A 26297-nucleotide genomic window follows, 5' to 3' on the forward strand; every position below is an offset into this window, starting at 1 on the left:
TAGAACATTGGTACTTGTCTTTCAGAGTCTGGCTAATGGCCCTTAGCATGGTCATCAGCAGTTCTACTCAATTCCAAATGACACAATTTCCGCCGGGTGGTGGTGGCACACACCTGTAATCCCAGCACTTAGGAGGCAGAAGCAGGTGGATCTCTGAGTTAAAGGGCAGCCTTATCCTACAGAGTGAGTTCCAGGACAGCCAGAGCTACACAGAGAAACCCTGTCTTGAACCTTACCCCACCCCTCAAAAAATGATGCAATTTCCATTTTCTTTGTGGCTGAGTAAAATGTCATGTGTAGATGGCATGGTATCTTTATCTATTTATTTGTTTTCTTCATTTGAATCTTACAATGACTATGAATCAGATTTTAATTCTGACATACTAATAGGGATGCTTTCAGTACATTTTGGGATATTAAGTTCACAGAACACCTTAAAGCACTTGGGATTGGTGTAGTTGTGGTTTTGAATCACTCTGTTTCCTTGGAAATTTTACTTTGCCGCCTGTTTATATAAAGACTATTTCAGTAAGAATTGTTTTACTCTCTTATTTTTATATTTTTGTTTTTCCACCAGAATGTAAGGTTTAGAATAAAGTCATTGTTATTATCTGTTGCTCCCCTAATTTGAGGGATGTGGATTGACAAAAACAGTAATTGCTTCCGGACTGTTTTGCTTTCTTGGTGTGACACTATCCTATGAAAACATTTGTGTGTGTGTGTGTGTGTGTGTGTGTGTGTGTAAATTTTGAAAAGGTTTTCTCTACTATTCTCCAATTGAATATATAATTTGTGTTTATTTTTGTATTAATAGCTCTTATGTCCTGCCTCATGGTAAAGTATGAAGAAGACATATGACTTAGAGAACATCCTCTGGGGAATTGGGTCTAAATTTAAACCTTCTTTAATTGGTGTAAACTGCTCACCTTCTAATTGTGCTAATGCTATTGAAGTTTCAAGAACACTGAATTCCAACGCTGTCCCGGACTGTTAAGTAGCATTTTGTACCTATAGCAATGATTACACTAGTTAGTAAAATGCCCCTGGATTGGGCTATAAGATTCTTGGCAAGTGCATATTTTTTTTTCACTTTGCCTAAAATTCATGTTCTTTACTTAACTGCTCCAAAAATCCTCAGTATATACCAATCTGCTAACTTGGCTTTGTTATTGTATTCTTTCAGTGACTATTTTATTATAGTTAACATATTAATTGTGCTGATTAATGCCTCTCACTGTGATAGTTCCATAAATGTACATTTTCTGCTTGAATCATGCCCATCTTTTCCTTCTTGTGAGGAAATTCCCTTTGACACAGCTCTCACTCCAGTGTCCAGTGGTTCCTCTCCAGATCTCTTTCCCAGCCTCTCATAAACATGAGCCGCCAGAGACTTAGAGATGCAAGAGTGCTTGAACCTCAACCGGCTCATCCTCCTAAACTGCTTGAGTACAGAGACGGCGAAGAAGCCATGCTCAAGTGGGAAGCAGAAAGTGAACGCTCTGCGAAATACGAAGCTAGGACGTCTATCTAGGACAAGAGCCTCAGGGAAGCAGGATGAGGCACTCCGGGGAGAGGCCAAAGGTCTGGCTCCCAATCCATGCTGAACTTCCAGGCGGTGGCCTTGAGTGCTGCTCCTTCAGATTGTCCTTCCTGTCCGTGTCCTTTCACGGCTGTGCATTAGAGGAGGCGCTCTTAAGACTTACGACTTCCCTTAGCAGAAATAGATTACCTTTTCAACTGAAAGTTTGAAGATTATCCACCAGAAGGGCCAATCCATCCATCCTGAAATTAGTTTGAAATAAATTCTCAAGGAAACATTCACCATCACCATGATCAAGTTTGTATTTTCCACATTAGCTTGGGAGCATGGGATTCTAGAAGAGGCAAAGAAACCTGCCAAGGAAGAAAATGTTATGTAATGTCTCTTCTGTTAAATGTCGGTGAGACTTATGGGAACAGAGATGGTGTCATCAAAGGTTTTCTGTAAGAGTTTCATTTCTTTTTTTTTTTTTTTTTCCTCATGGTTTATTTTTTTTTATATTTAAAAATTTCCATCTCCTTCCCTCCTCCTCCCCCCTCCCTCCCCTCCTTCTCCCCTTTCTCTCCCCTCCTTCTCCCCCTTCCCTCCCCTCCCCTCCACCCATACCTCCCCTCATTTCTTGAGGAAGATTATGCAGACACTGGGTGACAGTTCTCAAGAAATAGATTCTATTTCCCATCTCTTTTGAGGAGTACTAATAATGTTTTGTTTTCAGAAAGATAAAGTTCACTCTGTAATAATCTAAAATAATGGTAGCGCTGTCTCTTGAATGTTTACCGTATGCCTCAGGGGACCTGGACATTCACTATGGAGTGAGAACATCTTTCTGGAGATCACAGTAATGGTAGTAATGCCATTCAATAGATGAGGACACTCAGGAAGAGACTAGGTCACTCGTGCTAGTTTCCACAGCAGCAGGCTGTGGAGTGAAACTTCTGTAGCTCTGTCTGTGCAGCTGTTAGCACAGCTGTGTGGGCTCCTTTGGTTGAGGTGGACGGTGGATCAACACGGACACTGCGTTTGGCACTTCAGAGATGCGATGTGGGCCTCCTTTTAGGAAGATGACCCTGTAAGTTTTGTTGCAAGCATCTCATTTCTACTAAAGTATTTAGTTATTCATGTTTAAACAGTACTTTGGAAATTCCATAATGGTAGCACCAATGAATTTCTTTATGCTCACTAATTAAGACTGACTGACTTTCCTTTCTTCCTTTCTTTTTCTTTCTTTCTCCCTCCCCCCTCTCTCTCTCTTTCATTTTTTCTTCCTGGAAATTTAAGTGAGTCACAAATGTAGACTCAAATGAGTGGACATGGATTTGTCCCCTATAACTTCTCCAATAAAGCTATAGTCCTATTGGGAAAAAAATGCAGGGCAGCTAGCCAAGGTACTACAAATCCTGTGGCTTTAAGATATAACCCCTTCATAATCCAGGCTCATTGGTTCATCCTGACTTTCTGGAAGGTGTTTCCTTACCCTGCCACACTGGAAGTTCCTGTGTCTGGCTAGGGTTTCAGCTTACTGCTGCATTTTGGTATCTTGAAAACTGCCCTTTGGGTGGCCTGATGGACCGATCTCCTTCCTGTAAAATTCCAAAAGTGTTGCTTCCATGTCATGTGACCTATGTATTCTTATGACTACAGTTATTCAAAAATCACTTTAGTCTTGTGACTTCTGGCAATGCTTGCTTATTTTAAGACTCCTTCCCGAGTTTGTGTCTGGCTTACATGCTTAAGGCTGGTCTACTCTGGTAATGTATAATCTGATGTCCTTAGTCTAAGACTTCGAAATGCCCTACCAGTTGTTGCTACAGTTCAATACCAGATTTCCTGGAGGGGTCAGGTCGACGGAGCTTCTCTTCCTTCATATGGTACTTATTGGTGAGGATGCTGAAGTCAGTTTTTCCTTCAAGCTGCCTCTTGAAATATAGCTGTCTTTCCCGAAAGAACAGAAAGCCCCTGCTGACAGGAAATCTTTCTGTGTGTGCACATGCACACAGCAGTTTGCCAGCATGGGTGGCCGTCAGCAGTTTTCTCCTAGTTGCAATGCCTTTATTTTCTCTGGACAGCAGTGCTATGCAGCCCAGGTGGCCAGCAACACACTAGCCTCCCATGGATAGAAGGTTCTTTACGGCGACGTGCCTGAAACATTCTTGGGGTTCCCACAGACATGTGTGACACTTGAGCGATGAAAAATATTTTCACATTGCAGTGGTGTTTGTTTGGTTTGGTTTTTGCTTATTCTGTGGCAAGGGATATGTCAGTATTACAATATGCTGCAGGTCTCTCAAGAGGTGATAGGTTGTCTAGTTCTGAAAACAGCCTTGGTGCCTCTGGAGAGGGCCAGGTACCTATGACAGATCTATTGAATGGTGCTGGTAAGAAAGTGGAAGGCATTGCTTGGCCAAATCTGTGAAGGGGAAAGAAGGAGCAACCCTAGACTCTGTCTTCTTCCCCCACCAACTGTCCAATTCAGGAAAATGTTACAACAACCTTCCTTCCATTGTTTTGAAGTAGCCTCTCAAGTAGCCCAGGATAGCCTAGAGATCCTTATGTAGCGCTAACTAGCTTGGAATTCCAGGATCTACCACCTTCAGCTTCCCAGTGCTTCAGTAGCAGGTGTGTGACTATACCTGGCTCTTCATGTTTCTATTAAGTGAACTTGTATTAACCTACCTTCTTTGCCTCTGGGATTACAGATCGGCCTCCTATGGTCTAATCCCAGGGGCTAACTGTAAGAAAGTTTATCAGACTCTGGAATACTAAAATGGATTTAGTAATCCATACCCATCCATTGAAAACTAAAATACATAAAGTAGAAAATACATACATGTTCACAGTGAAGCTAAGTATGGATTTAAGAAGCCTTCAATACATGCGTGTATATTAATGGATTCAGCATAAATCTCTATTTCTTTGTTGTTGTTTTTTTTATTCAACTAAGGTTTTCACACTCTAGCCCAGATTGACCTGCAACTGGCTAGTATCCCAGGCTCACCTGAGAACTCAGTGATCCTCCTGCCTTAGCTTCGTGAATGCTTATATCACAGACATATGCCAACATACCCAGCTAGACCATATTTCTTCTGTGGTTCACAGTCAAGTCTGAAAGCCCTAACTTTGAGGGCCCTGTCTTCTTTCTTTGTCTCAAATTATCTCCTTCGCCTAGCAGTTTGTTTTTGCAGTTGGTCCAGATCTTGATCTTCAAAGTGTCAATTATGTGGAATCTTCCTTAATTATCTGGACTAGCACTGCTTCGTCATCACAGATAGATGAAATTATGGCCACTCTGCATGTTATGAGGCAATGAGCATACACATGGACTTAAGGAATTTTTGAGTTAAGACAAATTTGTTTTATATTAATTTTTAGTTACTGTGAAAACTTAGCGAAACCCCTGTAAAGCATTTTTTTTTTTAAATTTTAGCTTCTCTCTAGAATATAAGTGTTTAAAATCAGGACCTTGCTAGAAAAGTGCTTGGTGCCTTTTGTTTGCCATGGTTTAATGGATAGGAGCTCTCTGGGATACATAGAGAAATAGCTTCTGCCATGAACGAACGGCATGGGTTACAGAATTATTGTAGCTAGCTTGTGTGTGTGTGTTTTGTGTACATGTATACAATCATATGGGTATGCACTTGCCTGTGTGCATACATGTGGAGGCCAGAGGCTGGTGTTGGAATGTCTTCCTTCATCCCTTCTCTACCTTATTTTTCTGAAATGAGATCTCTCACTGAACATGGTGCTCGTGGCTTTGGCTAGACTGTCTGATCATTGTGCCCATGGGATCTGCTTGTCTCCATGCTCCAGAACTAAGTTTATGGATGCACACTGCCATGCCCAGCTTTGATATTGGTGCTCGTGATTGAGGTGCTCATGAAATGTAAGTTATTTTTTAATAGGAACATTAAATGAGGAAGGTTTTGTCTAAGGTCACATGTGAGGGATTCTTGGGAGATGAGCTTTGTAGCTCCCAGTACTTGGCCTTTCTCTGAGGTAATAATGTTGTTTGTAAATTCCTCACCTTGGAGACTAAGGCACAGCCTCCCAGTGGGAGACCTCAGATGTGTCTGTACTATGACTGATGGTGACTGAGTACAGTACCCCAAGTATTTCTTGCTTCTGCCATTCTGAAGAAAGGCTTAAGACTTCTGCAAGTGAATGTTGGTTGGTCCTTTCCGATGTTTGTTTGTGGTTGAGGAACAAGGAAAATTATGTAAAATGAATAATGCCAGTTCCCTTTTCAGTTAACTTGCTGAACCCAGGTTCTCTCTTATCTTTACCTTCAAAGGGATGGTACCAGAGTTAACTGAGGAAATGAGTCCAAATGCCCTACCACCACCTCCAAAAGAAGCAGCTGTCCTCTGACCAGCTCCATGCAAAAGCAGGGCTCTGGTCATTATGTTTTCTAATGTTATCACAAGAAAAGGAAGAAACCATCCTGCCCTTCCATCGTTCCTTCTGTTTTCCCCTCTTACTTCGCCTTTTTATCCTTTCTTTAAATTTCTTTCACAGACTTCTTCAAGCTCCTATGAACAGCAAATTTTGAATGCTGTTAAAATTCAGGATGCCCTCCCATGTTGTCCCCCACGAAGCAAGTAGCTTCTTCATTTTACAGCTGGAAGGTTGAATCAGCAATGTTAGCCAGGATCACAGCAAGGAAGTGGCCAAGGGCAGATGAAAAGGAAACAGATAGGAGTCACAAGAAGAAGAAATACCTTTTTCCGTGACCTCTTCCTCTACACTAGGTTTTTGTCATCTTATCCCCACATTGTGAACTATCTCCACAGCTCAGCCTCACATTGTCATTGCCAGTTTAGTGTGCCTTACAAACTGTGAGCTAGTGACATCTCTCAGGTAGGAAAAAGTCTCCGTCCTTCATTTTCATTGAAAGAAGTTTTCATACAGTATATTCTGATCACTGTTTCCTCTTTTCCAACTCCTCCCCATCTCCCCGCCCATTCAAATGCATGCCCTTTCTCTCTCTCTCTCTCTCTCTCTCTCTCTCTCTCTCTCTCTCTCTCTCTCTCTCTCTCTCTCTCTCTCTCTCTCTCTGGCAAATAATTAGAATTAAAAAAAACTAGAAAAGAAACACACACTGTAAAAAATGGCAAACATAATATATAAACAAAAAACCATTTTTTTATCCTAGATGATTGTTATGTTTTCCTGGACGCCATCAGGTGTTTCTTTTGTTCTCTTCATGGGGAGCATTCGGTGTGGGGTGTGTTTTAAGAGTGGATCTGCAATTTATCTATAACTTTCTTGGTTATGATTCCCCAGGTTAAAAGGTACACACGTTAAATTTGCAAGTGCCATTCTATAAGACAGCTGTGGCTAGGGCATGTCAAGACTAAGTAGAACATTCTTGGTGGCTGTGGTTAACCGGGAGACTCAGAAACTGTATGCTGAATAGGGGAAAGTGGCTAAACACCATCCCATCTTCCAATGTGTATTCATAAAATACTTGGCTGCTCAGTGTGCTCACTACTGTGCTGGGGACTGGTGGGAGGTTATTTCTACCGGCCCCCTTTGCATGTCTAGGCCCAGAATGACATGATAGACTGAGGAAGAGTCTAGAACTGTTTGAATATTGTTGTGATGTCACATTTCAGTGTAAGACATTTAAGTCCTGTGAAAAATGTGACCCTGGTTAGACGTTAAAAGATTAGTGGAATAATAATCATTATTACTTCAGATTAGGGAGACTATATAAGCAAATAATTTTTTTAAAAAAGTATATCTGTACAGTAAAAAAGGTTGAGAATGGTTATATATTACTGCGTCTTTGATTGCTAAGACTCAGAGAAAATATTTAATACTATAACATGAAATTTGGCCTGTAATAAACTAGAGCTTCCTCTGTTCTGCTAAGAGAAGCAAAATTGCTGCCTAGGAAGCTGGATATGAGAGGGAAGGGGTTGTTTACAAAGGGACAAAGCCATGATTAAGGTTTTAAAGCAAGTTGGGAATTTATACCCATTTTCTTACGAAATGAGAGATGATGGGAATGAAGGACCGGGGACCTTGTGTATATTGTACAACTGCTCCCCCATTGAGTGACATGCTCGCCTATAGAGGCTATCTTTGCTGTAAAAGGCCAGGAGGAAACTCTGGAGTTCATGGGAGCCTATCAATAGGAACCTGTGCTTCTCTGGCTCTGATGTTGTAGGTGTTGCTCTCAGAATGGGACAATTAGCTCCAGTGGATATGAAAATTTAGCAGAGTCCAGCTCCCAGCCCTCAAGCCACACACTTGGCAGACTCTGCTGGCCTCTGTAAACTATGCTTCAGAGAGAGAGTTTACTTCCAGAGAATGAGCTATAGGCTAAAATTATTTCCAGCTGTCTGGTTGGAGGAATATTTTGCTGACAAGAACTGATGCTTCTGACCTCGTGTCAGTGTTGTTCTGATGGGATTTCCTGATATTAATTCTTATCTCAACATAGCATGACCACCAGATAGTGACTGAGAGTACGAGAAGGCACACTACTATGAAAATAAAATCTCAAAGCGACATATTTTAGTTTGTTTTCTTCAGTTATTTCATGTATCTTTTTGATTTCTAGTTTTTACATTTCCTTAATAAAGTGAATCTCAGATTATTTTCACGTGATGTTATGTGTTATCACCACCAGCAGTCCTGAGAACCCTGTCCAGGCAACCCAGAGAGTTTCTAATACAAGGCATCAGGAAACTTAAAAGCATCATTTTGATGGCATCTCCATGGACTCCTGAAAGGCTTGGGTTCTGGTTTTGGGAATGCCTCCAATTCACTGTGTCCTTGGGCAAGTACTTTGCTTCTCTGGACCCCGGTCTTCTCATTTGTAAAGTTGTAAGGATTCAACTAATGTTGATGTTGACAGAAAAATGGTGACTGGCATCAGGCAGACGCTTTCGATGCGCAAAGTATTATTTTGAATATTTGAGATGCATCAATGCATTTACTACTCCCACCGACACTATCAGGTAGATGCTTGATCCTAAGGTCAGCCTGCAGGTGAAGATGCTGACAAGGTCCCCTGCAAAGAGCTCATTTTTAAAACAGCTATCTATCCTTGATCAAGAAGAAATACTAGCAAGCGTTCTCCGGGGTAGTGAGCCAGAAGTGACTGTGCAGGAAATGGGGCCTTCAGTCTTCTCTCGCTCCAAAACAGGATGGATTATTTTCGCTGAAATCTGAAGCAGACCTCTGGATTCACAACTCCCTGTCTTCCTAAGGGAATAAAGACTTTTCTCCAGAAGCAATAGCATAGAAAAGGATTCTAGGTAGTACGGTTTCTCAGTAGTCAGCATAGCTATGGAAATATTCCGAAGTGCTCGATAATGTCAACAGGATAACAGTAAAATGACAATAGGAAAGCCACGGCTTCCATTTCAGATTTCCTGCTTCCCATGCCTGGCTGCCTGCTGAGTTTGTCAGCAGTTCTGTCTAGCTCAGCTGCTCGGCACTCATGGGAAAGAGACAGTCGAGCTAGTTTGCGCATGTGAAACTGAAACCCATAGGGCTATGGGGGTGGGGGGTTCTGGGTTGGTTTTGGTGTCTGCCTAACCTATATTTAAGTTGGTGTACTTCTTGCCAATCCCTGGTAATGAGTTACTGACCTGGAAAATTCCTGACTTCTGTTGGTCAAACAGACTTCAGCTTCTGTTTTTCATTAGTAACAGTTGGTGTGCTTTCTAACAAAGCCTGAAAAAGCAACGAGACATTGGGGAAAAGCGCCTCACGATGAATGCAGAGGCAATGGCTCCGAGCTTCTGCTCTTCTCCCTCTCCTGCATGAGTGCGGGCTGTGGCGATGCCTCTGTTCAACGTACTGTGTGGAAGCATGACTCGCGTATGTAATATGGATAGCTCTGGGATCGGGTAATGATGGTGGCTAGTTTTGCGCTTGCCTGGGTGTCAGCGCAATCAAATAGGAAGACGTAGAGGGATGAGTGGCTGTGAAATAGGAGATGTTTGAAAGCACAGTAGAGAGCTGGATATTCCGTGCCTAGATGATCTTCAAGGGGGAATGGAGCCATGATGTGTTTACAAGAGGAGAAGTTTGGAACTCAGAAGCCCTAGTTGTTTCTAGGTTCAAGGGCATAGATGCTACAAATATATGCAATTCCATGGGGTGAACTGATTCTGAATTTCACATTTTACATTAAGGTGATGAGATTTGAAGGTGTGGTTCAACTTTTAAGATTCAGCTTTTAAGAGAGAGGACAAGAGCTTAGGTAGCTTTACTGCTTTTCCCATTGACTTCTGGGATTTTTATGTCCTCATGATGCCAGGTATTGGTGGCCACAGGAGAGCAGATTGTTTTCTCCGTTCCCAGTCCCTCACTGAGCTCAGTGCTTGAATTCCCTAGTGTTCTACTTCGGAAGAACAGTGCTCACAAGGCTCTTGGAGGTAACTCAAGCTGAAAGCCACCTTGCTGCAGCGAGAACAGGTCTGTGCTGCAGGAGAAGGCCCACATCATAGTTGAGAAATCCTTGTTATGATGCTCAGTATGAAAGGCACCCATTTAAAACTGTTTCGAGTGTGCTCCAACACATTTCTGAAAGATAGTTTTGCTAATTGCACTACTTTAGTTAATATCTGTAAATGATTCCCCTACTTGGATGAAAGGGAAAGAGCCGACACAGTTAACTCATAAACCACTATAATAACATTGCCCTGAGTTTTACTGAAATCCTTTTTGTTCTATGATATCAAGTTTCATACCAGAGTACTATCTGCTTGACACTCATACTAAAAAGGTGCCAAATGTATTACAAAACAAGCATTTATTACTATATATATATATATATATATATATATATATATATATATACTCATATTCCTATATATATGGAAGGCACTATGCTGCATGTTCCCGGAAGTATAAAATGTTTGGTCTCTAACTTCAACTGATCACATGCTGTTAAGAGGACCAGATCAACATTCATGAAGCTATAACAAGTTGAAACTACAATCTACAAAGAGACACAATTGTGGTATTAATTTTTATTAATAGAATTTATTTTTAACCCATTGATTATCAGCTTTCAATACTGTAGCTTGATTACTGGATATGTAGTACTGAATGTTAGACCCAATGGAATGCAGTAATTTTTAGACTTGATCTATATATACTTAAGTAATGATGATGTTAATAAACTTATTGCTCAGGGACCTAGCCACTTAGAGAAAGACAGATCAGTGGAAATCAGATATACAAAATGCAGTGAGTTAAAGCAAGTAAGCAAACTGAATTTATAAATATTCCCAGCAGAGTGTAGTCCCAAGGACTTGGCCTAAGAGTCACGGTATTAACTTTTTATTCTTGGTCCCTTAGAGACTGTGGGACTTGGGTAGCATTTAATTCCCTGTGAGCTTGCTTCCTCGTCTTACAACCAGGCGTGCTAACTATGTGGACTTTGTGGGGGTCGTTGTGAGAAGTGGAATTTTGTGAGTGAAAATACTGTGCAAATTGTGGAGCACCTTAAAAATGCTACCGGATAGTTTAACGTGTTGCTGCGCATCCAGAGCCGCTTTCTCTCTCCTGTTGCCCGTGAGCATGTGCTAACATTTCTGCACTCGCTTTTCCTGCTTGCATGGTGAGGTCCCTTTCTCACAGCCCCACTTGAGCACATGCAGACTTTCTGCTTCAGCATTGTTTCATGAGCAATCGAGTACAATAGCTGTTGGCACCGCATTTGCTTTACATTAACTACTACAAATAGTCTGTGGATATTTCAGGCTCTTCAGGACAAGGTGTGCGGATTGTAAGGGACAACTACACCTTTTATAAAAGAAACTAGAACTTAGGAAACTTTTTTCCAAAAAAAAGCAATTGCAGTTCCAAATAAGTTATGTATAAACAGTATTCTGGAACACAACCCTGCTCTTCCATTGGAGCATGCTCAATAATGGAGAATGCCCAAGGAAAGGAGAAGGGACCAGATCAGTGTTCGGAACATCAGGCTGTAGAGGTATATCTCCCTACTCTGCCTTTCTTTTCCAGGATTAGCAGTTATAAACAGCCTAAGAAAATTCTCTATGGGAAATGGTTTAGAGGGCTGCCTTCCCCATAAATGACTCTTGGGAACACCTAAAAATGTGTGAAGAAACAGGGTTTACCTTTGTGGCTCTTCCTTAGCTGTTGGAGAGTGGGTGACTGGACAATATTGAATGAAGAGGAACTCAGCCCTCCACCCTGCCTGGATTTCCTTACCCAGCTACAGCAGGCAGAGGATCACAGTGGTTTGGAAGACTGCGTCCAGTTGGACAATGAATTTGACTCTAGGGTATACCATTCATTAGCTCCATGACTTTGAGCAAGTTATTGACCCTGGTGCCTCAGGTTTGCATCTGTGAGACAGAGATTGAGAGTACATGTGATGAGCCATAACAGGAACACAGTTTGCTCAATAAAAGCCATTTATCACACATGCACTCTGTGAAGCGTGTTTCTAGACTGTGGGCCCTCAGTTTGGAAAGAAATCAGATCCCACTCTAGGCCACAGGGAGCATAGATGTGATGGGACTCAACCCATTGCTTTGACTGAGAGCCTGACAGTTCTGCATGTTCAGGGTTTTCTTTCTCTCATTTTGCTATGAGTCCTTCTTTCTCTTCTCAGGGCTCAAACCAGGGGACTTTAGTTTAACATGTTTCCCCCCAGAATATGCTCGATGGAAAAAAGCACTCATGACACTTAGGTTTTTGTTTATATGTCCAACTGGACCGAATCTTCAGATTGATTATTCCATAGGTTTGCACCTGCTCCTTGTAATGTTTAACATCCCTAGTTTATCCCCACATATACACGAAGAAAATTATCCCTTGGCCTGGATTTTAAAAAATTGAACTATATATAGCTTGAAGTGGAATATATTTCCATTTCTGGAGATGTATGTACTAACAGACTAGTGCCCATGCCCGCAGATCGTAACTTTTAGTGGTAGCAGTCAAATTTTCAAGGATGTTTCATGATAAATCAGTACCAAGAGAGACCACACTGGCTTGTGAGTTCTTCACATAGGGATAAGGTGAAAGAGAGTCCTAGAGACAGGCTAAAGAATACATTAAGGATTGAGGGTCAGAAGATTTGTGTTCCTGTTTTCCTATTAGTGGTAAAGAGCCTGGGATAAAATTTTGGGCTTACTCAGTAGATTGACAAAATATTTGGCTTATCTAGCAGACTGGCACAGATGAAACACTGAAGCCATTAACATAGTGCCCAGCACCAGGTCCTGGTGATGCATTTTTAAGAAAAGAGAAATCTCACTCTTGCAAGCACTGTTTGTTCTCTAGGCTCCTGCCCATTAATTGCAGCCACTGTAGAGGATGAAAGATATTAGAGCTTCAAATGAGTTTTCCATGAGTGGGAATCAACTGTTGCCTTGCTTTCTCATTTAGGCCTCGTTGTGGCCGAAAGCAAACATTTAGAAAACATTGTGCTGGACTGGAAGCACAAGAACAAATTTGATATTTTTTTAGTTTTGTTGTTTTATTTTTATGGGAAAGTAGCTACATGGGTCATGGCAGTCAGTTGTCATATTTTGCTTTCTCAATATGGTGCTGGTGAAAGTATTATTCCTGGCCTCAGACCCTACCTACCATCTTGTATTCCAGCGTTTAACAAATACACACTGAACACTTCTTATAAACAGACATCTGTCTTGGGCCGGGGAAATAAACCGACAAATAAGATCAAATCCTGCCCTTGTGGAGCTTAGATTCGTTTCTGGAGATAAATCAAATAAATAGTGTTCAAATTAAGTCCAGCAGTATAAAATAAAACAGGAGCCTTAGTGTAAGGAAGAGCTCATAGAGAAAAACCTTGAAGGAACCGGAGATTTCAGAAGTCTTCCAGAAGGAACAGCAGATGTGGCGAGAAGGAAGTAGGGAGCTTGAGGGGCAGCGAAGATTGGATCAGGGAACGCAAGAGGAGAGCCACAAGAGGTCACACAGAACACCAGTGGAGGCTGCAGGTCAAAGGGCGCCAGCCCAGTTAGAGGAGAACGTTGGCTCTTTTTCTAGGAGATGAGACACTGGGCAAGAATCTTGACCAGAGGAGTGGTGCTGTTGAATGTAGGCTTTCCTGGAATCACCCTTGCTGCTTCGCTGGGAATGGAGTATGGGGACAGTGAAGGTTCAGAGAGCGACAGAGTCTTCTACCAGTGGAAGCTAGTGGCAGAGGTGCTGCTGCGCTCTATCACTTTTCTTCGGAAACAATATATTTCTTTTCTTTTTTTTTTTTCCTGTCTTTTTTTAGGGGCTGGAGAGACAGCCGTGGGTGCTGGGAACCGAACTCTTATATTTTTGGTTGTGAGCCTAGCCCTTAATGGCTGAGCCATCTCTCCAGCCCAATATTTCTTGTTTAATTTTTGTTTTATTTGTTTATTTAGTTGCCAAGAACATATTATCTTGGGATCCATTGTTTTCATAGTACTTTGTCAGCCTTAAATGTGTGCACTTTACCTGTATCACTCACGCTTACACATCACTTAACGGGGCTCTATCCTGAGAAATGCATTGCTGGGCAGTTTTCTAGTAAGCACTATCAGAGCAAGTGTATACAAACTTTAGATGTCCACATGTCATAGCAATATTATCTTGTGGGATCACCATGACGTAAGTGATTATTTGTTACTGAAATGTTGTCACCCAGTTCAAAACTATACATTTTACTTGGTGGTATTATCACAAATGTGTGCAAATGAACTTGTGAGTACTGAGGGAAACAATGAAATCGCCATTTTGTTGAGTTTTAAACTATCTCAGGAGAGAATTAAGGAAAAACTCTGCCTTGTTTTGTTTTGTTTTGTTTTTTATCAGGATCTTGCACTTGCATTTTCTTTGTCTGGTATTTCCTCATTTAATAGCTGATCCTCTTCTGAAAGTATGTCTCCCAGCCCCAGTTTCATTCAGAAGGAGACATGATGCTCCCATCCCACATACCGCCCATCACATTCCCAATATACCATCACAGAGAGTATGGGAACTGAATGACTACGGCTTGAGGTCTTCCTCTTATTTCCATATGTGTGTGTGTGTGTGTGTGTGTGTGTGTGTGTGTGTATACATACATATATATATATATATTCAGATAAAGTTTTATTTTTGTGACTTAGAGATGATAATCATGCCAAAAGACTATGCAAAATACAGTTTCCCTTTTGGAAATAATTAAACCCCAGAACAGGAATGTGTTTAATGATATAATCATAGCATGCATGATACGCTGTCACAGATTGTTGATTAGGTTCATATTTATGAGTAATTGTTAGGATGAGTTTATTCAGGTTTATTTCCATCTGATACCTCCGAAGGATACAACCCATGAAAGGAGCATTGCTAAGATTCATCCTGTATTTGTCAAATTTCCCATTATGGGCCCCAGAGGGACATTGCGCTATAGGCACAGTGACTGATTTTCACATTGAAAATTTGGACTGATAATCAAACAAGCAGCGCTTTTGCTGGACAGATATTAGGACAGAATGAATGGCATGTTGTCTTGGAAAATCAGACACAGGATGTGGCCGAGACATTGAGTGCTACAAAGAGGCAGAAGACTTTAGTTTCCTTCACATGACTCTTAAAACCTTGATGTGTATACAGTAATAAAACATGGGATAAACGTGGTTACAGGCATTTTCGACACACATTAATACCATTGTAGCTCTTGTTTATACACTTATTTGATGTGGTCTTTTTAAGAGGTCTCTTTTCCTTACTAATGTGGGATTCGAGCCATCTTCTGCTCACAGGGCTAGTCCCATGAGGAATGGAAGCCAGGGAAGTGGTTTCTCCCACAACTCGTCCTTCAGTGGTGGCTGGCTCCCCGCCAATGTCACTAAGCCTTTTAGTACTACTGACACTCATGTGGCCTCTTTGTGTGTTAAGCTGCACCAACAGATTTTAAAGACAAGTGATCGACTTAGGAGTTTCATGGGGGAGGCGTAGCATAGAGGGAATTCCCCCAACATTAAGCTTCTGCCACTTTAACCACTACAGCTGGTCGTGGATTCTAAGTACATAAATCTCCGTGTAAGTGGCTTTGTTAGCTCCAATTCCTAGTTCACCTGTATGGTTTCTATTTCCGTATCTGGGTCATCATGGAGCCACTCTGGTGTGAGCTCATTCTGGGTAGTCTCTTGCTCTGGTGTGCTTAGTTTTGTACTTCTGTTTCGGGGCAGTTAAAGAAGAGCAATACACTCTCTATGAGCTCAGGTCAAAAGCCTAAGGCTGCTCTTCAACTTTTGCAAGTAGTCAACAGTGCTTATTAGTATAAAACAATCATGCCACACAGCTCACAACGAGCTACCCTTGACATTCCTCCCTGGTGTTTCACGTCACCCTTCCAGGTGAAATACAGGGCTGGCTCAGTCTAGGTCCTTGGCCAATGCAGTTGCAGTTAGCAACTCAGAAAGCAATTGGCTTGTCCTTACCTCCCTTCCATCTTCCTCTCTCTCGCTCACACTCCCTCTCCTTTTACTGGACATAGATTTTTTTCTCACATAGTTTTTACTAATTGGTTTTCCCTCTTTTCACTCCTCCCAGTTCCTCCCCACCATCCCTCCCATCCAGATCCACCCCCTTCTGCCTCTCGTTAGCAAACAATGAAGCTTCTAAAGGGTAATAAATCATAAAATAAAAATTAACACATCGGTATAGGACAAAACAGAAGAAAAGGGGCCCAAAAAATGTACAAGAAATGAAGACCCACTCATTCACACACTCAAGAATCCCATTAAAAACACAGAATTAGAAGCCATTAATAGATACACAAAGTACCTATGGGGTAAAAGAGAGAGAAAAATATATATAAATAAAATAAAATTAATAAGATAAAATTAAAACCAAAAAAAGCTCCAATGCAACATTATGAGCCCAAGAAAGCGCCAAAGATGCCCCTGAGTTTGTTATGTGCTGACCCCAACTGCTGGGCATGCAGTCTAACTTTAAGAGTAGTTTCTTCCCCGAGTGAGCCCCCCTTGGCAGAAGCTAAACTTTCATTTGCAAGTGAGTATCAATAGGAAATGACTTCAGGATTAGAGATGAGGGCGTGTGTCTACTTTTTACAGCTCTGGGACTCCATCTCATGCAGATCCATGCAAGTCCTGTGCACACTGCCTCCATTTCTATGAGTTCATATGTGCTTTGAGGATTGGAGGAGAAGGTCTGTCTACATTATCCACTGGAGATGGGGGTGGGGGAGTATTGGTCAGAGAGGAAGGGGAGACCACACCAGGTGTTCTGCTGCAGAGCTGAAATGAACCTGGGTCAGTGGGTTTGGAGGAGGGGCGGGGGGGGGGGGGCGGACAAGTGAAGAGCTGCAGTTAATCTACCGACTTCTCTGACTGGGGTGACCTGAGAATTCCCATGGGACAGCTGATGGAGTTCAGTGCTACCATAAAGCAGTGAGCTGGGGAAGAAAATGTAAAGGCGAAATCTCTGTGATACACTGGAGGTGGGGTGGGAGGGGAGGGGGGCTCAGTAAGTGGTCTGGTACAGAACTGGGACGGAAACGGGTAAAGGATTTGGAGGAGTTGAGGAAGAGGTAACTAGCCTCCCTGTCTCCTTAGCTGGACTGGCCCGTGGTTCCCAGGGAATGCCGGCTAGAGTTGGGCACTGAGATAAAGCAATGGACGGCAGGAAGGTGGTTTCGAGGGAAAGATCCGTGCGACGCACTGGAAGTTGTAAGGTGAAGGGGGAGCTATAGCAGGTGTTCTGCTACGGAGCTGGGGATGAGACTGGGGGATTGCATTTGGAGGAGCTGTAGGAGAGGTGAAGATCTGCAATCAGCCTACCTGCTTCCTTGACCAGAGTGCAACCTTGGCCCCTTTGAGGACCTCTGGGCACCTCAAAGAAAAGGAAAACAACAGCAGCAGCAACAACAACACTCTAGTGCTATAAGGAGCCAGGTAGATGTCACTGGGTCCGGTTCTGTGACTTTATAGATGACAAAGTAAGGCAAATATGTGCATCCTGACTGATACAAGCTGATGGATTCAACTTAAAAAGATAATTGGAAAAAGAAGCCCAGTTTGCTAGTCTTACAACATGCCCAGAGCCATTTCCTGTGAAGTGGTCACCTGCTTCACGAAGCACATGGAAAGTCTATGCCGGACGCAGAGCCAGAGCTGAGTTTCTAACTCTTTGTAGTGTCTTTCAAAGCTCTTTCGGATCTTCAAAAGGATCCGTAACCTCTTACAAAATCTACGCTACAGAACTTGGCTGTATAGTCACAGATAAATTCAAAATAGTAGTTTGGATTTGTGACAAATTATTCTACACTTATGCTATAGCTCTGTAAATTTGAAGTCTATTGAATTGATATAAGATGAAGTGATATTTTAAGGCAAAGCATAGTCTTAGTGGGCTGTGGTGTTTTGAATGAGAATGGCCCCTGTGGGCTCATATATTTAAATACTTGGTCCCTAGTTGGTAGAACCATTTGGGACGGAATAGGAGGGTGCGCCCTCATGGACAGAAAAGTGTCACTTAGGGATGGGCTTTCTGATTTCAAAAGCCCATCCTTTCCCAGGTAGCGCTCTCTCTCTCTCTCTCTCTCTCTCTCTCTCTCTCTCCTACTTGTAGATGAGGATGTAAATTGCAGCTGCTGTTCCAGCACCATGCCTGCCTGCCTGCCTGTTGCCATGTTCCCCATCATGATAATCACAGACTCTAACCCTCTGGAACCGCAAGCTCCCACTCTTTCTTCTATAGGTTGCCTTTGTCGGAGTGCCTTTCACAACAATAAAAACGTAGCTAAGACGCAGGCTTTTCTGAATCTGTAAGTAAAGAATACCACAGCTGCTGATGAACATGGAACTATGGTGGTGTTTTGTTCCCCATAAGCCTGTAAAACGTGAGGCTTTTCCATAGCTCTTTCTCATATGTAGAGCCACCTTTATAGGTATGGCTACTTGGTTCTGTGTCTCTCACCATTTTCCGTCTTCTGGCATTTTCTTCTAGTGCTCTACTGCTCATCTACCTCAAGCCTTACCCTCTGGCCTTCTTACCATTCTCTTCTTCTGTTTCCAGGCAACATGATTCCCTCAGCTAGCCACAGCCCTGCAACCATTACTGACTCTTTACCTCAAGCCCCATGCTTGCAGCTGTCTTCTGAACATGGTACATATATGACCTTTGGTCCTATCCAAGCCCCACAGAAAACAGAGCCTGAGCTCTGGAGCTTTTGCTGGTCCTCTAACTCAGTTTGAGCAAAGCAATGATTAAGGTGCTCCCATTTCTCTTATTTCCCAGCTTCCCTTTCCTTTGTACTGATAATCTGTCAGCAGTGCAGCACATTCTGCCTTCCACATTTGTGCTGCTAAATACACATGCACGCGTGGGTGTGCATACACACTCACACACATACGCACATACACACATGTACACATGCATAGCTGTGCATGCACAAGATAAAGCTGAAGAATTGAATGGGCCAAAATAACTTATTTAGAAGGAAAGAGTTTGTAGTAGTGTGTTATTGCTGTTGAGATAACAACTATCTTCAAATAAAAGGAAAGGTGTGGTTATGCCAAGAAGCTCATGGATATTGGGATATCAGTATAAAAATGTAATTCCCTGGGCATTCTCCTTCTCTCTCTGATTGAAGAGCCTGGTGACTTCTAGAAAAGTGACAAAGCAGAGAGCTTTGCTTCTAGAAATGAACTGACTGGCTTGTCCTGTGCCTAATGGTTTGTCACGTGCAAATAGAACCTTGTAAACTTTCTTGTTTATTTTTCCAAAAATCACACCTAAAATTTATTACAGTTAGTAAACAATCGAAGTTTGAAGCTCAGGTCTCTCAAATCGGAACATTAGAGCTAGGTCCCTGGAAAGCCAGATTTGTCTCCCTCCTAGTTGTATTGGAGAGGGAACTGAGACCCTGAAAGCTTTGGTGATCTGCCCAAACTCACACAACTCTCTACAGAACTGCAAAGGCCTTGTCTCCTGACTTTCCAGTCTAGAACTCTGGCATATACCCGCCTTTTAAATACTCTGAGTCCCTTTCCTTTGCCTATCTTCCAGTGGGTTCCCAAGCCTACCAGAAACCCCATACATTCTAATTCCTAATCCATTTTAGTACTAGATACACAGATACATAACTCATAATAAGAAGCAAAGCTATGAATATAACGGGCATACTTCTCAAAGTTTAAAGAAAAAAGATATCTTAAGATAGTGGAGGCTTCTGGTTCTCTGCAAGTCTGGCTCCTATCAGTACTCTCCAGAGCCATGTCCCCAGTGTCTCCAGGGCTGCAGAAAATATGCAAACACATTCACCTAAGTACAGGAATACTTTATTGCCCAATTTTCCTCTTAAAATCTGACACCTGAGGGAACTGTATTTAAACCACTGATAATTGCCATAGACTTTCTGCATCCTGTATTTTTCTGAGTTACAGAGCCGTGGAGGTGGAAGAAGACTAGTCTAATATACCTCTATGTGTCGTCACCAAGAACAAACCAACCTGTGACATTCTGGGATGTTCGAGCCAAGGCTTTCACAAAGCATGTGATCGAGCTGACATTTCTGCCTGCTGTCTCTTTGGCATTTCCTTTTATTAGTGCTCAGATGCAGTGCCTTCTAATCCCACACAGCGTCTTAGGACGGGACTCTTAGTTATAGTGTATACCCCCATCACTTCATCCCCTGCTGCCTTTCAAAGTGTTCCTAAACTGTTGACATGCTAAATATGACCTCATGTCATCATTAAGGTGATTGGGCGTGTTCACTCCAAAGGTGGAGCTCCCAAGCTAGGTGTCAGGGAGTTGAGAGTGAAGTCAGTGGGGGACTTTACCCTTTCACAACCACATCGGTCAGATCTATGCTCTATGTAGTAACAGAGTGGGAAGGTGTCACATGGCTCTGGACTCCTGAGAAAGATCAAGATGGTACAGAATTGGCAAGGAGCCTGCCCAATATTACCTGGAATGACCTAATAGGAACAAGGAGAATCACTTACATCTGCTGCCTGTTCCCCAAATATCCAGTTTATGATGAAAATGAAGCCTAGTGAGTCTATTCCAGGAGCCTCTGGGAACACTGTGGCATATGGCCAAACTTCTCCATGACGCTTTTTCATTAGAAGTTTAAAGTAACATATGCTATTTTTTTTAAGTCTGATCTAATGTTTTGGGTTTTATTTTCTCCTATACTAGAGATTGCACTTAGATTTTCATTCATGCTGGGCTGTGTTGCGCTAACATTCCAGCACTGATATACCTTTTCTAATGCTAATGATTGTTTCCTTCAGCCTTGTTTCAGAACTATATTAATAGCAGCTAGTGGTATTCTGCTTCTGTTCGTCCTAATTCAGAGTTGTGCCCAGACTGTACTGACACTTCCCTCCCATTGCCCCCCGTCGTGTGTGTGTGTGTGTGTGTGTGTGTGTGTGTGTTGTCTGTGGCTACCACTGCAGCCATCCAACACACATGACAGCTGTCATATATACCCTACCTAGACCTTGCCCTTGCTATTGAACGTTTTAGAATCCAATTATTATGGAATTCTTTGTAGCTAATTTGAGAGTGGAAGGTTGGTGTCAGGCGTCTTATTTTACCAACCCGGTCTGTTTTTACCCCGGGTAACATAAGAGTTGATTCTAGTGGGTAAACATTGTTTTAGGTTTGTTCCTAATTGTCAGAGTACAGCTAAGCAAACTGTTTGGGGAAGGTGCTTTTTAAAAATGACCACCAGGTGTCAGCAGAGGATGTGAAACTCTTGACAACATCTGCAGTCTTGGTTTTAATTCAATGAAGCCATTCCCATAGGCAGTCAGCCTCCACTGGGCCCCCGCTCTTCAAAATTAGTGTCAAATTCTTTCTCCTCAAATCTGTATCCTATATTTACTCTTTTCTCATATAACATGTAATTCTGTCATGCACATTGATAGATCTATAAAAATAGGCTACTGGGACAAGACCGGGGAGTTATTACCATAACAAATCTCATATGCATTTTATGAAATTTCAAGCAAAACCTAATTATACAGCATGCATTGTTAACACTACTTTATGCCTTTTCTTCTTTCAAAAAGTAATGTGTGTGTGTGTGTGTGTGTGTGTGTACACACACGTGCGCACTTTGCTGGTTTTCTTGAAGTTCTCATCTTGTCTCTTCATTTGGCTAGACTGACAGAAATCTGAGATCTTTAATGTGGAGCATTACTTTAGCCTCGGTTGGAGAAGCAGTAGTAATTTGAAAACTGTCACTTTTGAATATGTCACCAAGCTATTAGTGAATTTAAGGATCTAGCAACTGTGGGATGGTGGGGACACAAAGCAACTCATGGCTTCACCAGCCCCAATTGCTAAGGCCTGGGATTTGCAGGGAATGGAAAGCAAGGCCTAACACACAGTCTTGAGCCTGCTACCCTAAGTAAAGGCCTTAAAAATACACAGGGCTAGAATTTAGACATGTTGTAAGGTTTCAGTCAAAATGGTTGATGATATTTGACAAATCACATTATAAACAATCTCAAAAGATCGATACTCAGACTCTTCTGTTGCTTTATAATGAATAAAGTATTGTGTGACAGTACTTCAATAGGGATTCAAAACTAGAATATTTTCTTCATAGAGATTTTGATGATAATGGACAAGAATGCCCTTGTTCTTCAAATGTTGTTCAGGATGGCCTTAAGACTTACTCTATCCTCATATGCCAATAAAGGGAGGAGCCAGCATTCTTTCTGGGATCATGCCTAGCTCAGTGCCAGACAGACACACGCTGGCAGAACACCTCTCACACGTGTCTTATGATATTCTTTAAGGGGCTTTTTTAAAATTGTCTTTATTGACTTGATTTCCAATTAATGTAAAAACTACATTTGGGATATGTAAGGGACAGGTCGGTCTAATTGCATACCAATCAATGTGCCTTTACTCTGTGACAGTTTTGGATAATGGCCTCTGACATTTCTTGCTCTTCAGGGAGACCTTCAACAAGTATGCCTTGCTCATATAAGCTTTATTCTTGAAGTGTAATCACATTGCTCTATATCTATGCTGGTTTGAATGAGAATGGCCCATGAATTTAGATGCTATGTTTATATATATATTCGTATTCCCTCTGTGGGTGAAACTGTTTGGGAAGGATTATGAGGTGTGGCCTTGTTAGAGGAGGCGTATTATTGGGGGCAGACTTTGAGATTTCAAAATCCCATGCCATTCTTAGTTCTTCCTTTTTGCCCGTGCTTATGGATCAGGATGTGAGCTCTTAGCTACTGCTGTAGCACTGTGCCTCCCTGCCTGATTCCATGCTCCCTGGAATGATGATCATGTCCTCCCTCTGGAACTTTAAGCACCAAGTAAACTCTTATGTAAGTTGCCTTGGTCGCGTCTCTCTTCACAGCAATAAAAGAGTAACAGAGACAATGTCCATTCTCACCTCTTTTGGCTATAGTTTCATGCTGTCTTCTCTTCCATTTGCAGATCACTGGGGTGATCCTGTTGGCTGTTGGAGTCTGGGGAAAGCTTACTTTGGGCACCTATATCTCCCTTATTGCTGAGAATTCCACAAATGCCCCCTATGTGCTCATCGGAACCGGCACAACTATTGTCGTTTTTGGCCTCTTTGGATGCTTTGCTACATGCCGTGGTAGCCCATGGATGCTGAAACTGGTAAGTTTATTTCAGCCTAATGTGCTTTCTCAGTTACTCTGTAAAACAATACATCCACATGATGGTTAAGTAGCCCTTCTTGGAGCCCCACACACTGACACAAAAGACTTTAATATTCATTGATTTTAATTTTACACCATACTTGTAACTAATCCACCTTTCAATCCTCCCATTGGGAAAAACAATCCCAGACACAGCCTGGCACAGGAAATATAGTCCCCGTTTCCTGAGGTAGATTGCCAAAGCACTGGCCATTGATTCCAGTGAACGATTAATGTCTTCTTGGCAAGATGCCCTGTACTAGTCTTGAACTGTGGCTTGGAAATCTCCTCAGGCATTCAATGTGTGACTTTGGTGAGCAGGAGATCATCCTGAGCCCAAGCACCCTTACATGCCCACGTTCCCATTGGAGCAGGCCTCCCTGTGTCCTTGAGTCTTGTCGTGCAAGGAGGCCTGTGTTTGCTTTTCTCTCCCCTCACACTCTCTGGCCCGCTGTTGTGGGAGTTCAGCTAAGGTAGACCCTCTCACTCAGAGGACTGATGCAATGACAAGAACCGGCCTGTGCACTCATAGAGCAGACAGAGTAGTGATAGTAACGAACGGATCCCCAAAGGTAGTTCGCCAAAAGGCTCTTACTATGCCTTTAATGGTCATTAGAATCTTAGGGCCCTCTGTTAGCGTTAGCCTTAAGAAATGAAAAACCACAAACAATAACAACTTGTCCTATATGGAGGCCCAAAGAGGATATCTGAACACAGCAGTATATGCTCTCTTTCCCCCTTGCCTTCTTAGAGTTATCTTCCCAGAGAGCTTTCAGGAAGATGGTAGGCCTTGTATGCACAGAGTAATGATACTTCTGATCATATTTTCTATGGGGTCTAAAGAGAAATTATATACATAGGCGTAGGGAATAATAACCTCATGCTTCATATTTTAGGGATTGTGCTGTTTGTAGAGAATTTCATTAATATTTAGAAAACATAAATATTAAAACCCAGTGCTTGCTTAAAATATGTGTCACTAAGAAGAGTTATATATGACTCTATGTGTAGTTGTATTTGACTTATATACTTATAAGTCATATGTACACATTTATAGGTAAGTTAGGTGACATTGTGTAGTCCATCCAGATCGCCATTTAGGGTGTAGTGTGAAGCGGCGGGGCTGCGTCCCGCCACCCGCCGCTGGCTAGCTTTACACCCGAAATAATTACACGGAAACTGTATTCTTTTAAACACTGCCTGGCCCATAGTTTCAGCCTCTTATTGGTTAATTCTTTCATCTTCCTTTAACCCATATTTAGTAATCTGGGTAGCACCACGAGGTGTGCCTTACCAGGAGAGATCTTAACCTGCGTCCATCTCGGAGAGGAGCAGCATGGAGACTCACTATGGCGACTGCCTGAAGCGTCTCCCCAACTCTGCTTCCTTGTTCCCACAATTCTGTTCTGTCTACTCCACCTACCTAATTTTCTGTTCTCTTAAAGGGCCAAGGCAGTTTTCTTTATTAATTAACCAATGAAAGAAACATAGACAGATAACTCTCCTCCATCATTTCCCCTTTTTCTGTTTAAACAAAAAAGAAAGGCTTCAACTTTAACATAGCAAAATTACATATAACAAAACAGTTATCAAGCAAGTATTACAGTTACAATATTTAAATCTATTTTATCTTTTATCATAACTAAGGAAAGCTATAACTATCTATTTATTCTTCAACTCCATCAAAGACTCCAGAAGGATATAATGCTACCTAAGTAAACAAGAAATAAGTAACTTATAAAACTCTAGAAATGACAGAGACAACTCGCTGCCTGGACAGTCACCCAAAGTTCCTCTGTACCGTTGAGGCATCCATCTTCAGCCTTCAGGCCCATAGTGTCCAGCAGACTTTTTCATGAAGCAGGAAATTCCAAAGACAGTTCAGTTACTTTCTGCTGTGTCCTGCAGAACGTCTCGCAGACTCTTTCACGAATCAGGAACCCTGAGAGACCATCTCACCTTTAGGCAAGTTTAGCAGTCCTCTTTCTGTGGGTTCCTTGTGTCCAGTTTATGCAACAGTCCAGGCATGAGCAGTTTCTTGCCCAAATGGCTAACAAACTCCATAAGTAGCCTCTTCGATGCCCATCTTCCTCTTGAAGTAGATTGGTGCTGCCAGGAGCAGACGTGTCTCATTGTCATGAAAAACCCTAAGTTATTAAAACATTAAATGCCATATTCTGCAGTCTTTGAAAGATATGAAGAATGCCTATCTGAAATATATCTATGCACATCTAGAAAATGACTAACATGACTACAAGCTTGACTATTAATCGATGATTATCCATTAACAACCTATATTTCCTAATTATACATTACATTCTTTAAAATGAACTACAATCACAATAGCTTAATCAAAATCAGAAATACATATACATATAACAAATTGACCTTAAAATCTATACCAATGCAAATTCATATCTATATCATCTCCCCCTTTAAATGTAAAAGAACATTTATAAGCAATATTTGGGAAAATGGGCGCAGTTTTTTCTCTCCAAACTGCTTCCTGCTGAATGGGGGCGCTGTTATTTAGGTCTTTCATGGTGTAACCTGTGTGCTAGGTTCCTCTCAGTTGGCAGTTGAGTGAAGTAATTTTTTGAAGATGTTCACAGCAACCTTTCAGGAGGGCGTGGTCTATCATACCATATTGGGATAGAAGCAATCCACAGAGTCTCGTCCTCTGTGAAAACAAAAGAAGAAACTCTTTTCCAAAGCATCATGTTCTTAGATCCAAATCCTGAAGTCATACCGTTAAGATGTCCATTCTGGTCTAGCCTGGCAGCCCATATAATGAAATGTCTCTCTGTACTTAGCTCCTTTACAGTCAAAAAAATCAAAGAAAACACAACAAAATACATAATCCAGACTCTCTGTGAATTTTCCATTTTTATGCGGCTTATTTTCATTCTATCACTTTACTTTATTCTGTCTCTTTAAAGACTTTAGCCTTTTTTTAGGCATTAACTTTATTTTTTTATATTTTCTTCTTCTCTCTCTCAAGCCTACATACATTCATCCAACACTGTGACTCATTTAAAAGTCCTTTATGTCTGAATCTGTCCTATTGTGAATCTGTAATTTTTTTTTTTTTTACTATCCAGGAG

At 41.8% G+C, this 26297-nt stretch overlaps 1 protein-coding gene across 1 annotated transcript in view; it reads left to right on the forward strand.

The window, feature by feature from the left end:
- Tspan7 (tetraspanin 7) overlaps nt 1–26297 on the forward strand; it is a 103902-nt gene that overhangs the window by 58963 nt on the left and 18642 nt on the right. Inside the window, exon 2 of the mRNA XM_038317451.2 lies at nt 22964–23152. Coding sequence (XP_038173379.1) covers nt 22964–23152 — 189 coding nt within the window. The remainder of the gene's footprint in view (nt 1–22963; nt 23153–26297) is intronic.

This window comes from Arvicola amphibius, chromosome X (genome assembly GCF_903992535.2).
Source record: "Arvicola amphibius chromosome X, mArvAmp1.2, whole genome shotgun sequence".
In the NCBI taxonomy this organism is placed as follows: Eukaryota; Metazoa; Chordata; class Mammalia; order Rodentia; family Cricetidae; genus Arvicola; species Arvicola amphibius.